Here is a 12,773-nt window from a genome sequence, read left to right on the forward strand (position 1 = left end):
GCGTGGGGGCCGCCGCCGGCCGTCGGGGGACCCCCTTGGCGGGTGGCCAAGAAGGAGCCTCTTTTGACTAGGAGCCAAATGAAAACGCCCCCACCCCCCCCCACTCACCTGCTTCCACTCCTCCTTGGCGCCGTCGCTCCCGACCGAGTCAAGGGAGGCGCGGGCTTCTCCTTCGGCGCCGGCGCTCCCCAAACGCTCGGGCTCGTCCTCGGCGCCGACCTTGATCCGATCGGAAAAGTCCCGCAGGGAGCGGTTGAGGAAGCCGTCGCGGCTGATGACGGGCTTGGGGCAGGCCAGGGAAGCCCGCCGCCGCAAGAGCCTGTGATTGGCCCAGTCGTCCTCCGCGTCCGAGTCGACGGACGCGCCGGCGGAGCTCCGCTGCCGCCGCCGCTTCTTGGGGGGCCGAAGCGCCGAAACGTACTGCACAGAAAGACGCCGTGGAGTCCGAGATGCCGCCGTGCAGGACCAGAACTTTCTGGTCGATCACCGCCGCCAGCGGGAGCCAGCTGAAGATCTTCTGGAGCAGCTTCAGGATGCGTTTGCCGTGCATCTGCGCCAAACGCCAACGACTTCATCTGCCGCCTTCTCGTCGCTACTTTTTGACAGCCCGTCATGGGGAGGGCCCGACCGATCGGGGTTTCCGTGTTTGGCACGAGAAAACTATGACGACGGAGGAATCGGGCCATTTTTTGTGAAATGAGACCAAATCTCATGAATAAAATCACTTTTTTTCGGGGGCGGGCTCCTTTAACAAAAGCAAAGACTTGAATTACAGTCAGAACATTTGCTTTGTCTTTTCGAATTTGCCTTTCAAACGGAGCGCAAAGTTGCCAACAAAAAAAAAAAAAAGCAGCGCTTTCGCTTGAGATTTGGACGGAGGCCGCAAATGCCCGCAGCGCTCCGGCATTGGGGTGAAGCGTCCATTCGCGCATCGAGAGCGTCGAGGTTCAATGCCGTTGCTTTGACGCCAAGATTTTCCAAAGACGGCTCCGTCGCGTGAGCGAGTTGCATTTGAAATACGCGATGCGAGTCCAACTGAAACGGGAGCAACTTTGAAGGGCAATAACGCAAGGTTAGGGACACCGCGAGAAACCTTCCCGGCGGAGACGCCGCCGCGTCCTGACGGGGCGAGGACGTCCTTCGGCCGCGCGTCGAGTAAGCAAAGGGGAGGATAAAGGGCGGCGTGGCCCATCGCGGCCACTTTCTGCAAGCGGCGGGCTTGGACGGCCGCCGTTTTTATCGGCGGCGGGGACGGCGTTTCAGCCCGGCGGACGTGAAGAATCCCGTGCCCCGCGGGCATTCGCGCTCGGAAGCGGCGACGGCGGCGGCCGCAACCTACCTTGTATTTGCTCAACACTTCCTTGGTGAAGCCGTACCTGCCGCCGTCACACAAACGAGAGGAGACATGAATGGGTCGCCGGCCTTTGCGCGCGGTCGCCGGCGCACCTCAGGTTGATGATGTGGTCCTCGTGGTTGCCTCGGTTGAGGTGCACCTCGGTGGGGTAGACCAGCAGGAAGGCGAAGAGGATGAGGAGGATCTCCATGGAGTCCTTGCCTCGGTCCACAAAGTCCCCGTTGAAGACGTACGGCTTCTCCAGGGACGGCGGCCCGTTCTGTCGGAAAAGCGCATCGAAGGCTCCTTGGGTTGGCCGTCCGCGATCTGAAGCGTGAGGGTCGTGGACGTGCTGGAGCCCGTCCCAGCCGACCGGGCGGGGGGGACACCCTGAAGCGGCCGCCAGCCAATCGCACAGACACAAACCGCCATTCGCACTCGCGGCTGGGGACAATTTTCCCGCGCTCCGCGAACACGTCACGCATGTTTTGGGAACGCACCCGGATAAAAGCCAGGCTGGCACCTGGGGGCACCTCTGTTATCCAAACATGATCCCCCCCACTTCGGAGCTTCCACTTGTAATCCAATCGTCACGATCCCCTTCTATCAGTCATTTTTCGAACCTTTGATTTCCTTTTCTCAGGTTTGCCCGACAATTTGGGGTGGAAATGAGCAGGATGCGTCCTTTCCCAGCTCATTTTTGGTGGTCAGAAATAAGTGCTTGTCAACGGTGCCTTGTCTGCCTAATACCGCATCTCAACAGCACCTCATTTTGGCTCCGATTGAGTGTCTGTTGCCCTTCACTTGCTATACGCATCCGGAGTCCACCGAAATTTAGCGGGCCGGCCGCTGGCGGGATCGTAGCCGGCGGCGGCGCACCCTCGGGGGGCCGCGCCCCGGGGGAAAATTCCTTGCGCCTGAACGGGGACGCCGCGCCGCCTCACAGCCGCACAGCGGGACTCTCGGCGGGGCCGACGAAGGCGCGCTCGCTCCCCGGCTGGCTCCCGATGCGTACGCGTGCTCGAAATATTGATCGGGTGGAGCTCACTTGAGCGCATTACCTTGTAGAAAATCAACAGCAGGTCTTCCAGCTGCCCGTGCAAATCGCCTGCCGAGAAGAAAACAAATCAGCGACGGCGGCGAGTCCGCATGCGTCCGGCAGGAGGCGGAACGCAGAGCGGGGATTCAGCGGCGGAAGGCGGGCTGACCGCAAATGGTGATTTCTTTGCTGTGGCAGGTGGCGATGCGGCTGATGTTGGGCAACATGCGCAACAGCTTCCAGGTCTCCAGGAGGAGCTGCAGGACGTAGCGCGAGTGCAGCTGCTGCTGACAAAGAGGCGGCATTGGATGGGGGGGGGCAAAGGTGGGAGGAGCCAAATCTAGTTAGACTTCAACTCGGCGAGCGCCTTTCGGCTTTGTAAAATAGCACAAGGTTCCCTCTCTGACGGTCTGTCGCGGGCAGGGTTCGGCTTTTCCGTTCCCGGGAACTATGTTGACGTGAATGGAGGACCTTCGGTCATCGACGAGTACGCGCCGCCGGTCGATGAATGCGAGCGAAGGGTTGCGAATCGTACCTTCTTGTTCCTGAAGGCTTCCAGCAGGCCGACGGCCTGCTCGGCGGTCAGAGGGAAGCGCAGGCGCGGCCCCGAGTAGATGTCGGGCACCTCGATGTTCTTGTAGCAGAAGTAGCGCTCCCACTCGGCGTCGCGGCACACCTCGTTCTCCCGGAAGATGTGCGAGATCAGCTTTCCTGCGAGGTCACACCCAAAGCCGTTTAGAGGGCCGGCTCCGGTCGGCGCGTCGGGCTCCGCGCGGCGGCGGGTGCAGCTCACGTTCGTCGCTGGACGGTGTGAAGTTGTCCATGAGGTAGCCCAGGAAGTTGTACAGCTGCCAAGAGAGAAGCGGCGTCAAACTGCCCGCTTTCTTACACGCGGTGACAAGTCAGCCCCCCCCCCCAGCCGGTTTCACTCAGCCAAAGCAAAGTTAGCGGGGGGCGCGTCGATGGCGAACAGACCCCCAAAAAGGCCTCGCGCAAAGACGCGGCAAGTCCGGCGCTTTGGCTGGAAGCGACCGTTTGGGGGCCCGTTCGGTGGCGGCAGCTTGTCCAAGTTGGTCCGCTGACGCTAGCGGGGAAGCGAGTGTCCGGCCGGGGCTAGTTTGGATCGAGCCGTTGCCGCCGCGCCTTCCCGCACCTTGATCTGAGCCTGCTCTCCCGAGTACTCGATGGACTGGAAGATGTGCCAGGTGTACCTCCTCCTCATCTCCATGCGGGCCACATACTGACGGTACCACTGCTGGATCAGCACGGCGGCCCTTATCGCTGCAAAACCAAAGCGCAGAATGAGCGACGACGCCGGCTTGGGTTGAGCCGTCACTCGGCGCGCCCATCGGTCGCGCTTCGAGGCGGCAAGGCTTGAAGCAGGCAATCGCTTGGATTGACTCCGCTAGCGGAAACGAGCCTCAAACCTACAGTGGCTGCGAGTGTTTTAGGGACCTCCGCGACCTCTGTGGCAAACTTAAAAGAGCACATGAAAGTTGAGACAAAATGCAAAACAAAAAAAATGTCCTTCTGGTATGTTGAAAGTGAACCGAAGAGAACCATAAAACACGTTTATCGTTTCTCTGATTACATTGCACATTTCTATTGCTGTACTATTTACGGATGTGTAAATTACTTTTCACTTCATGAGATAAATGAAGAGAACGCCATTTCAAATTTCCTTCATTGAGAAATTTCAATGAAAAATAATCAAACATGTTTGATTGATTCAGTTGATTGATGTTAATTTGACTCTTATTGAAGGTAACTTTCTTTTAAGAGAGGAATCAATTCATGTATTAATCAAACCAAAAAACCTCTTTTTAAAACTGAAAAACACATTCAAATTTACCAAACACATTTCAGTGTTTTGTTTTTAACCTTGCTTTTTTTCCCCCGATTTCCTCTTCGGCTCATGCTCATGTATTGCAATCAAAGAGAAACTAACGATGACAAAGGGTCCTCTTGGAAGCCGGGCTCCAACAACCCCAATCAACGCCAAGCGTGTCGTATGACAATAAGAGAAGCCACTTACACGTGACGCCTGCACAGAGCGCGGCACAAAGGAGGCAAGAAAAGAAAAGGCCCAAATTGCTGACGGAAGCTTCACTCTTGGACTTTGCATGCATCAACGTGCGCGCAACAGCGCAAGCTCACCTTTGACCGCGTGTCTTTGGAACTGGTTGGACTTGGTGACGCCACATCCCATGACTGTTACTGCAACACACACGCACACGCACACGCACACGCACACGCACACACACACACACACACACACACACACACACCCTTTGTGATGATAGAGCAAAGTAGAAAATGGATGGACGGACAATACATCCTGAAAAGAAATGATAGCGGGAAGCAAGGAAACAAGGAGGCAACCAAACAAGGAGTGGCGAAAAGTGAGGAAATATGAATTCAGGAAACAAGAACTCAAGGAAGTAAGCAAAGAAACAAGGTGGCAAGGAAAGTAAGAAGCTAGAAAGGAAGGAAAACAGGACAAAAGGAAGGAATTAGGGAAGGAAGAAACAATTGATCAAGATAACAAGGAAATGAGAAAGCGAGCAAGGAAGCAAGCAAGCATCTGGGGTGGACTGAAAATTTGGGTCGATATGGGCGCCCCACTGGGGACGGTCACATAACAAGATGAACAAGTTCAGGTTGGAACGCTTTCAATCGGTCAGAAAATGTAGAAATTAGAGGAAAAAAAAAAACACAGAATTTTTGATAAGTGGGAATTTTTGCCTCGAGATGAAGCGAACAGTTTCATGTCGGGATGGTGTGAAACGGTCAGAAAATGTCAAAACGACAGGACAAAAAGGGAACATATTGCATATGTTGACGTGTTTATGGTGAAAAAGGACAAGTGGGAATTTTCGGCATTGGGATAAGCTGAACTGTTTGAAGTTTCAAACGGTTTGAATTTGACCCCTCAACAAATAATGCGAATAAATCAACATTTTTGGAACGATTTCAATCGGGAAAATGGAGCGAGTCAGCTGAAAAATGTGCGGTGAGTCCAGCGTGAGGACCAAAATGCGTCAAGTATAAGAACCCTAATCAGAGCGTTGGCGTGCGGAGGCCTTCACACGATCGTGATAAGAATCAGAACAATTAACTGGAATAAATTGGATGAACACGACATGACTAATCAGGTGAAACGAAGGCCAACAACGTTGAGAAAGTAGAAGGCAAAAAGAAATGCCTTTTTTTAATCCTTCAAATGAAAAGCCGATTGAAGAACTTACGCGGTCTCTCCGGTCAGCGCGTGCGGGGCGCTTTTATCGGGCCATTCGTCGCGCGTCGCCCTCCGCCCGCTGCGGTCCGGCGAAGAGGTCGAGGGCGGCCATCTTGGGGGAACGGCGGGAGAAGCCCAAATGCCGACGAAGTCCTCGGGAGCGCCGCGCGTCTGCGCCGAGCCAAAGCCGCTTCGCTCTTTAGTCCCTCGCGGCATGACGGAGGCGCAAGTGGATTAGAGACGCTAATTGCTTAATGAGACGAGACGGGCCGCTCGCAGCGGACCTCGGGAAGGAAGCGCGGGCGGTAGGTGGCAAGTAGGTCAATATCGGCATCCGTATCGTCGCTTTGTGCGGAGCGCGACGACGGCTCGGCTCATTTTCCTATCGCCTTTCACAAGGCGAGGAAGGCCAACTCGGCTGACGCCCGCCTCGCTGTGTGGCAAAGCAAGCCAACGCGAAGGAGGAAACGCCAAGTTAGGAAATATTGCGGTGCGCCTCTGCACAGATTTGAAAGGATGGTTTTTTTTTTCCTGGCATTTTACAGCACATTGTACAAGCAATGCCAAAGGTGGAAGTTTTCCAGGAAACTTCAACTGGGAGCGACAAACGAACAGATTGACGCAAGCGCGCTTTGCATCGAAATTGGGTGCGTTTTCTCAAAGCCGCGCCACCCGACAGACTCCCCGTTCGAGACACCGAGTGAGAACGGGTGCGCGGGAGCCCTAAGCCCAAAGCGATTTGGACAAATGTGTTTTAAATGGCTTTGGAGCAAACGGGAGCATTAAACTGCCTCTATAGCTTTTGATCAAATGACCGATTTTCATTCCCCGATCGCAGCAAGTCCTGTTCTGTGTGCGCCGCAATAAACGGGAGGAATATCGTCGCATTAGGACTTGAAACGTTTGGAAGATTGGAAAGATCTTGAAGTGGCTTTCAAAAAGCCTCACAAAACATTTACATCGCTCAAAATGAAATGGAAAAACGGTGAACTCATCAACCGAATCTCTCCACTTCAATGAGTTCGGAGAACGCATGCCGTTTTGCCCTCCCAACGTTGACATGAGTGGCACACCGTTCACGTGCTGATCACCACTCAAACATGCAAAATGGGGGGCTCAACGCGTACAAAGTCGAATCGTCAGACTTTAAAACTCCACACGTCGCTCCCCGTGCCGGTCTGTCACCCAAATCGAGTTCGTGGGTGAACTAAGTCGGCGTTCACTTTGGGGGTATCATCACTTTTGCAAGTGGAGCGAAAGTGACTCGCGCCTTTCCGCATCAAGTGCGGCCGACGAGCGGAAAGGCGCCTTTTTACACTTGGAACAACGCGGTCGGTCCTCGACGTCGGCGAGCGGCTTGAATAACGACCGCCGTGTCAAACGGTCTCGTTTGCAAGATGACGGCGCCCAACGCGTCGAACTCGTCGGCTTCTCGGTTCCATGCACAACCGACGCGAAAAATGAGGCCGGCGATCGGCGATGAAAGATGAAAGCGAGCTCGTGCTCGTCGTCTTTGTCGTTTTCAAGCCTTGCGCGTGGCTGTCGTCTTTTGCCCGCTTCCTTGAAAACCGTCGTCCTCGAATGCAAAGACGTCCGTCTCCCCGCGGCCCACAACCAAATGGAAATGCGAGCGGCACGCCGGGGTGGAGGATTTGCTACTTTCGGCGCGCGCGTCTCTCGGCCTCGTCGGCCGGGGAAGGTTTGCGCGGCCGGGGGGACGGAAACGCCACGTTCAAAGCGAACGCTTCGGGAGGTTTTCCCAAACCATCCCAGCCCGAGTTCAACGACCGAGCCGGACTTCGATGTTCGCAATGAAGCGACGTTCGCACGGCTCGCTAAACCGGAAGGCTAGCTCACCGCGGTTAGCTCGGATCGTGTGCGCTTCATGCAAGCACGAGCCAGCGGACTTGACTGGCCTTTTCCAAGCAGCGATGATAGAAAGCATCAACAACACCGCGAACACGAGCAAAACGCGAAAGAAAAGACGTTCTACTCACCGGGGGGGGCTTCGTTCATCGTATCAGCTTACACGCTTCCCGGAGGCCATCGGCAGTTTCGAGCGATTTGGCCTCCGACAGAATCTCGAGTCTGGTTGGACAAAAAAAAAAAGTTGAGAATGAATGAACACAATTTCATGATTGTATAAAACACTCCGATTGGACGGATGGATTTTATGGCATAAGGAGAAGCATTTAGGGTGGACACACAAATGGCAGGTTTGGTTTTTGGGAGCTAAAAACATCGGCCCAAGATGAAAGCCGTCAAAGGGTTTCCCACCATCCGGCCGTAACCCGCGCGACTCATTTGAAAAACAAAATCTCTCTTTTCAAGGAGTACAAAAAAGAATCGGGGGCGACTTTCCGCATCCGCTGCTTCCGATGGTGTCGAGGCCGCGGGAAAAGGCCTTCGCTGGCCCCGAATAAGCCCCCCAGCTCACACCCAAAAAAACCCAACAACGTTTCTTTGACAGCATCGTCGTCGAGCGCGGACGCGGACGGAATCGATTCGAGAGGAGAGGCGGCGTTCGGCGCCTTCGGCTAAGCCGAAGGCCGGCCGGCCCCTTCGGAACAAAAGAGCTTTTCTCTTCCCCGTCCCCGTTTCACGCCGCCCTCTGGAGGCTGCAAAGCACCTCTTTGATTTTCTCTCCTTTTTCCCCCCCGTCACATGAACGCACGGCGAGCGTGAAAGCGACCGCGCGGAAAACGCCTTCGCGCGGGTTCGCCGATCCCTCGTGACGCGCCGAGAGAGGGGCGGGGCCCGCGCGCCAAGCTTTTGGGTGGGCGCGCGCTCGGCGCTCCGCCACCGAAGCGTCGAGCGCCGGCATGAGGATCGCCGTGCTGGGAGCCAGCGGCCAGACGGGCCGCTTCGTCGTGAGCCAGGCGCTCGGGCAGGGCCACGTCGTCACCGCCGTCGTCCGCAACCTGGACAGGCTCACCGTGCGCCACGACGACCTCAAGGTACTTGGCGCCCGCCCGCGCCGACGGGAGGAAAGAAACGCGACCGCGCGTCGCGGCTCGATCCTCGCGTCAAAATAGTTGCAAACCGTAAAAGTGAAAGGATTCCCCGATTTGACCACACGTGCGTGAGACTTTCATTTCACTTGGTGCTCTTTTTCAGAGTTGGTGTCGTTGAGTGTTAAATAGCATCGAAGAAAAGGACGGCGGGGGGGGGGGGGGGGGGGGTTGATTGAGACTTCAATGACTTGTAACTCGAAATCCTCGGATCTCAAATCGGAATGAATGCAGACGTATTCTGATTAGTCAAGCCACCGCCCTCCCCTCAAAAGTGCAGCCTCGTCTCGTAGAAAAGCGGCGCCGTGCAGATGTTGACGGCTGGAGGAAATTGGGGGGCTACTTTTTTTTCCGCTTGCTTGAAATGTAGCTTTGGGCGGATTTCATATCCTTCCCCCGCCGCGGCGTTTGTGACCCCGGCCGCAGGTGGTGGAGGCCGACGTCTTCTCAGCGGACAGCCTGAAGTCTCATTTGAAGGGGGCGGACGTGGTGGTCTCCTGCCTGGGCTTCTCCGGCTCCTTCTTCTCCGGCGTGACGGGGTACAGCCGCTCCATGAGCGCCGTGATCGCGGCCATGCGGGAGGCGCGCGTCAACAGGATCATCGCCATGACGTCTTGGTACACGGACCGTGAGTGGACGCCACGCCGGCGCGATTTCATTGCCGCGCCGCTTCACTCCAGATTTGAAAAACGGCATACCTGTCACGTCGCGAGGTGGCGGTGGACCCCAACGAGAGAGGAGCAGGGTGTACTTGAAGTGTATTTGACAAAACACAGAAACTAAATCTAAAACAAAGCCTGAAAAAAAAAAAAAATCCAAAGTATCAAAGAAAAAGCACGGCAGAAGCTCAAAACCAAGAGGAACAGAAACACGACCTAACAAACAAACATGACAGCAGCCAAGGAACGGCAACGACGGCCGCTCGCACCCGCGCTCGGAGTCCTTTGAAAGCACAAATTGCCTGATGACCAACAGGTGTGCGGCTGCAGGGAGAGCCCGACAGCGCCACCTGCCGGTCCCAAACCGAATCGTGACAATGCCACAAGAAAATGAGAACGACATTTGGAAAAAGCGCGCGCATAAACTGAGATGATGAGGCAGAATTTGCGGGGGGCTTTTTCCTCGTGAGCCTCCAACTTTGTGGGAGGAAAAGAAGAATTTCCATTCTCAAATAATCCACCTTGAAACGACAGTCTACTCCACTCAAGCGTTTCTTGGAGCCCTTTCAAGGACAGCGGTGACCACAGTGGACGGCTTTTCACGTGATCGGGTGCATGAAAGGGTTCCAAACAAGCGCAACTTGATTCTGGCACGTTTTCACTCTTGGCGGGGCGAAAGCGAGGTCCTCCGCTGCGAATCGTGAAAAGCTGCTTCTCGGCGGAGACGTATCACTCGCGCACACGTGCTCGGCGGCGGTTGCCGTGGGCGACCGCCGTCCTATTCAGACGGGACTTGGCGGCATCTTCGGCACGTCAGAACCCCGCCGCCCCACCCAAAAATTGACAAGCGATGAATTTGTGAACGGCGACTTGTTCATATGCAGGCGACTGCCGCGTTCTATTTTGGCAAATGCCGGCGATCAGTAAAAATGAAGCGGCCCACGGGGCTGCGCTTTGACATAGCCGCCCCCGTGCAAAAATGCCTCCCGCGTCTCGCGAGTTCGCGCGCCGTAGCATCCCTTCCTCCGAGATCGCGTCGCGTTGACGACAATTCCCGTCTGGAAATGACGAAATGTGACGCGTCCGATGGCCATTTTCTCTCCCCAGCCGACTCCGGCACTCAGTCGCCGTACCTGATCCGCTTCCTGTTGCTGCCCCTGATCCGCAGCGTGCTCAGCAACATGTGGGAGATGGAACAGGATCTGCGGCAGGTGGACGACATTAACTGGACCGTGGTGCGCCCGCCCGGTCTCAAGAATATGCCTTCCTCGGGTAAAAACAAATCAAGAAATACATTGTGTGTGTGTGTGTGTGTGTGTGAGTGTGAGAGAGAGTTTTATGTTCGTTTCTGAAACTTAAGAAGGCAAGTCCACCCCGGGGACATGATTGGTCACAGCGCAGGCTTAATAGCGTCGACTTCATGCGGCGTTTGTTGGCGTAAATGGCTCTCATTTATTCTTATTTTCAAAACAAGCCTCATTTATATTTGCAGGAATCGTCAGTCACCAGATGGAAGGGTAAAAATACAACACGAGGGCGGGCGCGGACACGATCACCCGAGACCAGAAAAACAAAACGGCTGAGCGGTCCACAGCAAGGGCTCTTCGGACTTTTTTCTGCGCCCGACTAAAAGCGCTTCACCTTGACGGTTCCGCTGTAGACCGCATTGCAAAGAGCAGACTCGGATGCGTGGCAATCAGGGGCGGATTTGCTGAAACCGACAAAAGCCGACGGCTGACGTTCACGAGCTCTCGCGACTTAACGCTTCACTGTTTGAACTCTTCTGCGGCAGTGACGACTGTTGAAATGTGACTGAAACAAGGTCTGACTTTTCGAGTTCCACCGGGGACTGACTTGCAAAGACGAGACGCGGGTTGCTAGGATGCAAGGCCGGGCGAGGAGCTGATTGGCAGAGGCCAGCTTCACCAAATGGCCACCTCCCTCCCTCCCTCCCTCCCTGTCCGTCCACGTGACAGCATCTCTTCTCGAGGCTTTTTCGCGCGACCTGCCCGTACCCAATTTGGTGTCCACCGGACATACTGGCGCTTGGGGCCAATTTGGTTGTTGTTGTCGCTCTCCCACCATTTCACGACACGGTTGCGAGGCAGAATTGACCGCGACTTCCTCCGGTCTCGTTTCAAAGGCAAAGACAAACTAACGTCAAGGTTGTCCTCCCCAGCGTTGGAGTTCCTGACGCACGAGGGCTACTTCGTGCCCGACGAGGGCGGGCGTCCGGCGGGCAGCGCCATGGGACGAGGCGACGTGGCCCGCTTCATGCTGTCGCTCCTCAATAGCAACGCGTGGGTGAAGAAGGGAGTGGCCATCACCACCAAATGACGAGCGACCGCGAACCTCCATCGCCATTCATGCGTCTCGCCTCGCTTGTATGAAGAAGTGCTCCAGTTAAACGACATTTAACGCAAACGTCTGGTTTCTTGGGTGGCGCCCGGCGACGTGCGATCATGGTTTCGTTCACATGGTGGCAGGAAAAAGCCACGAGCAAGCCTAGAAAACAGGACGAGCGCACGAACGGAATTTCCAGTCTGGCAGCCTTTTGTCCGTCCCGCGATTTAGCTGGACTACTCGCAAAAAGTTGGGGGTTCCGCCCTAAATTGTACCTCGGGTCATTGTGAGCGTGAATGGTTGTGTGTGTGTGTGTGTGTGTGTGTGTGTGCCCTGCGATGAGCTGGCGACCAGTTCAGAGCGTCCCCCGAAGACGGCCGGGATCGGCTCCGGCATGCCCGCGACCGTCCTGGGGAGAAGCAATTTGGAAAATGGATGAAGAAAAAAAAAACACAAAAGAAGGGGCCAGTTGATTCATTTCAACCTTTGCGGACTGCCATCTCGATCAGGGGTGCCCAAACCTTTTGGAGCCAACATCTACTTTTCGATCGAACCGTTAGCGCACACGCGCGCACTTGCGCACGCATGCCATGATGAGGAACAGCCCCTAAGATGAATGAAACTGAAAACTAAGGTAGGCACAAGAGTTGATGAAAATCACCGCCTACCTTGGTGGGAGACCTGACGCGGAGGCATCCGCTGCACTTTGGCAGCGGGTTGGTTCATGCTTTTCCCTCAGCCTCCAGATTGCCATTATTCGCGAGTGCCATCGGTGACTCGTACACGAAACGGACTCTGACCGATGACAATAATCCTAAAAAGGATATGGCAACAGCTCTGACCTCAAGCTGCAACTGCAGACTGCTGAGCGCTAACGACTTCCGGTGACGCGGGTCGCCCGCCACCGGAAGTGAAAGGTGACCTGCTTGATTCTATTTTTTCAATGCTTTTTGTGAACGTGAGACTGACAGGATGATCGGGGTGCAGCGTGCATCAACACAAAAAGATCTTACTAACATGCACAGAGACACGCAAATTTTTTTTTTTTTTACTCTCCACCCCTCGATTGTCTTGGGACCGGTCCGCGATCGACGCCATGGGCACCCCTGATCGAGATCGAAATGACTACGGCAGACAAAGAACGAAACAA

The 12,773-nt window shown here is 55.3% G+C and overlaps 2 protein-coding genes across 2 annotated transcripts in view; one reads left to right on the forward strand and one right to left on the reverse strand.

Moving 5' to 3' along the window:
* The window catches only part of ppef2a (protein phosphatase with EF-hand domain 2a), a 14,772-nt gene extending 10,186 nt beyond the window's left edge, over positions 1-4,586 (reverse strand). Inside the window, 11 exon segments of the mRNA XM_019876161.1 lie at positions 109-435; positions 437-550; positions 1,340-1,376; positions 1,447-1,613; positions 2,395-2,441; positions 2,542-2,656; positions 2,908-3,083; positions 3,166-3,220; positions 3,526-3,653; positions 4,408-4,416; positions 4,530-4,586. Of these exon segments, the coding sequence (XP_019731720.1) occupies positions 109-435; positions 437-550; positions 1,340-1,376; positions 1,447-1,613; positions 2,395-2,441; positions 2,542-2,656; positions 2,908-3,083; positions 3,166-3,220; positions 3,526-3,653; positions 4,408-4,416; positions 4,530-4,581 (1,227 nt within the window). The 5' untranslated portion in view covers positions 4,582-4,586.
* A 3,640-nt stretch (positions 4,587-8,226) lies between these two features.
* LOC109519556 (flavin reductase (NADPH)-like) lies at positions 8,227-11,704 on the forward strand. Its single transcript, XM_019876160.1, has 4 exons — positions 8,227-8,567; positions 9,048-9,249; positions 10,388-10,552; positions 11,460-11,704. Exons 1-4 carry the CDS (start codon positions 8,433-8,435, stop codon positions 11,615-11,617), a joined length of 660 nt encoding a protein of 219 aa, XP_019731719.1. The 5' UTR covers positions 8,227-8,432; the 3' UTR covers positions 11,618-11,704.
* Positions 11,705-12,773: the final 1,069 nt, after the last annotated feature.

Source organism: Hippocampus comes, unplaced genomic scaffold (assembly GCF_001891065.2).
Source record: "Hippocampus comes isolate QL1 unplaced genomic scaffold, H_comes_QL1_v1.1 scaffold102, whole genome shotgun sequence".
In the NCBI taxonomy this organism is placed as follows: Eukaryota; Metazoa; Chordata; class Actinopteri; order Syngnathiformes; family Syngnathidae; genus Hippocampus; species Hippocampus comes.

Coding starts and splice junctions, on each gene's coding strand:
- LOC109519556 (XM_019876160.1), top strand. CDS start 8,433: ATGAGGATCGCCGTGCTGGGAGCCAGCGGCCAGACGGGCCGCTTCGTC. Junction 8,568..9,047: donor TGCGCCACGACGACCTCAAG/GTACTTGGCGCC, acceptor CCCCGGCCGCAG/GTGGTGGAGGCCGACGTCTT. Junction 10,553..11,459: donor CAAGAATATGCCTTCCTCGG/GTAAAAACAAAT, acceptor TGTCCTCCCCAG/CGTTGGAGTTCCTGACGCAC.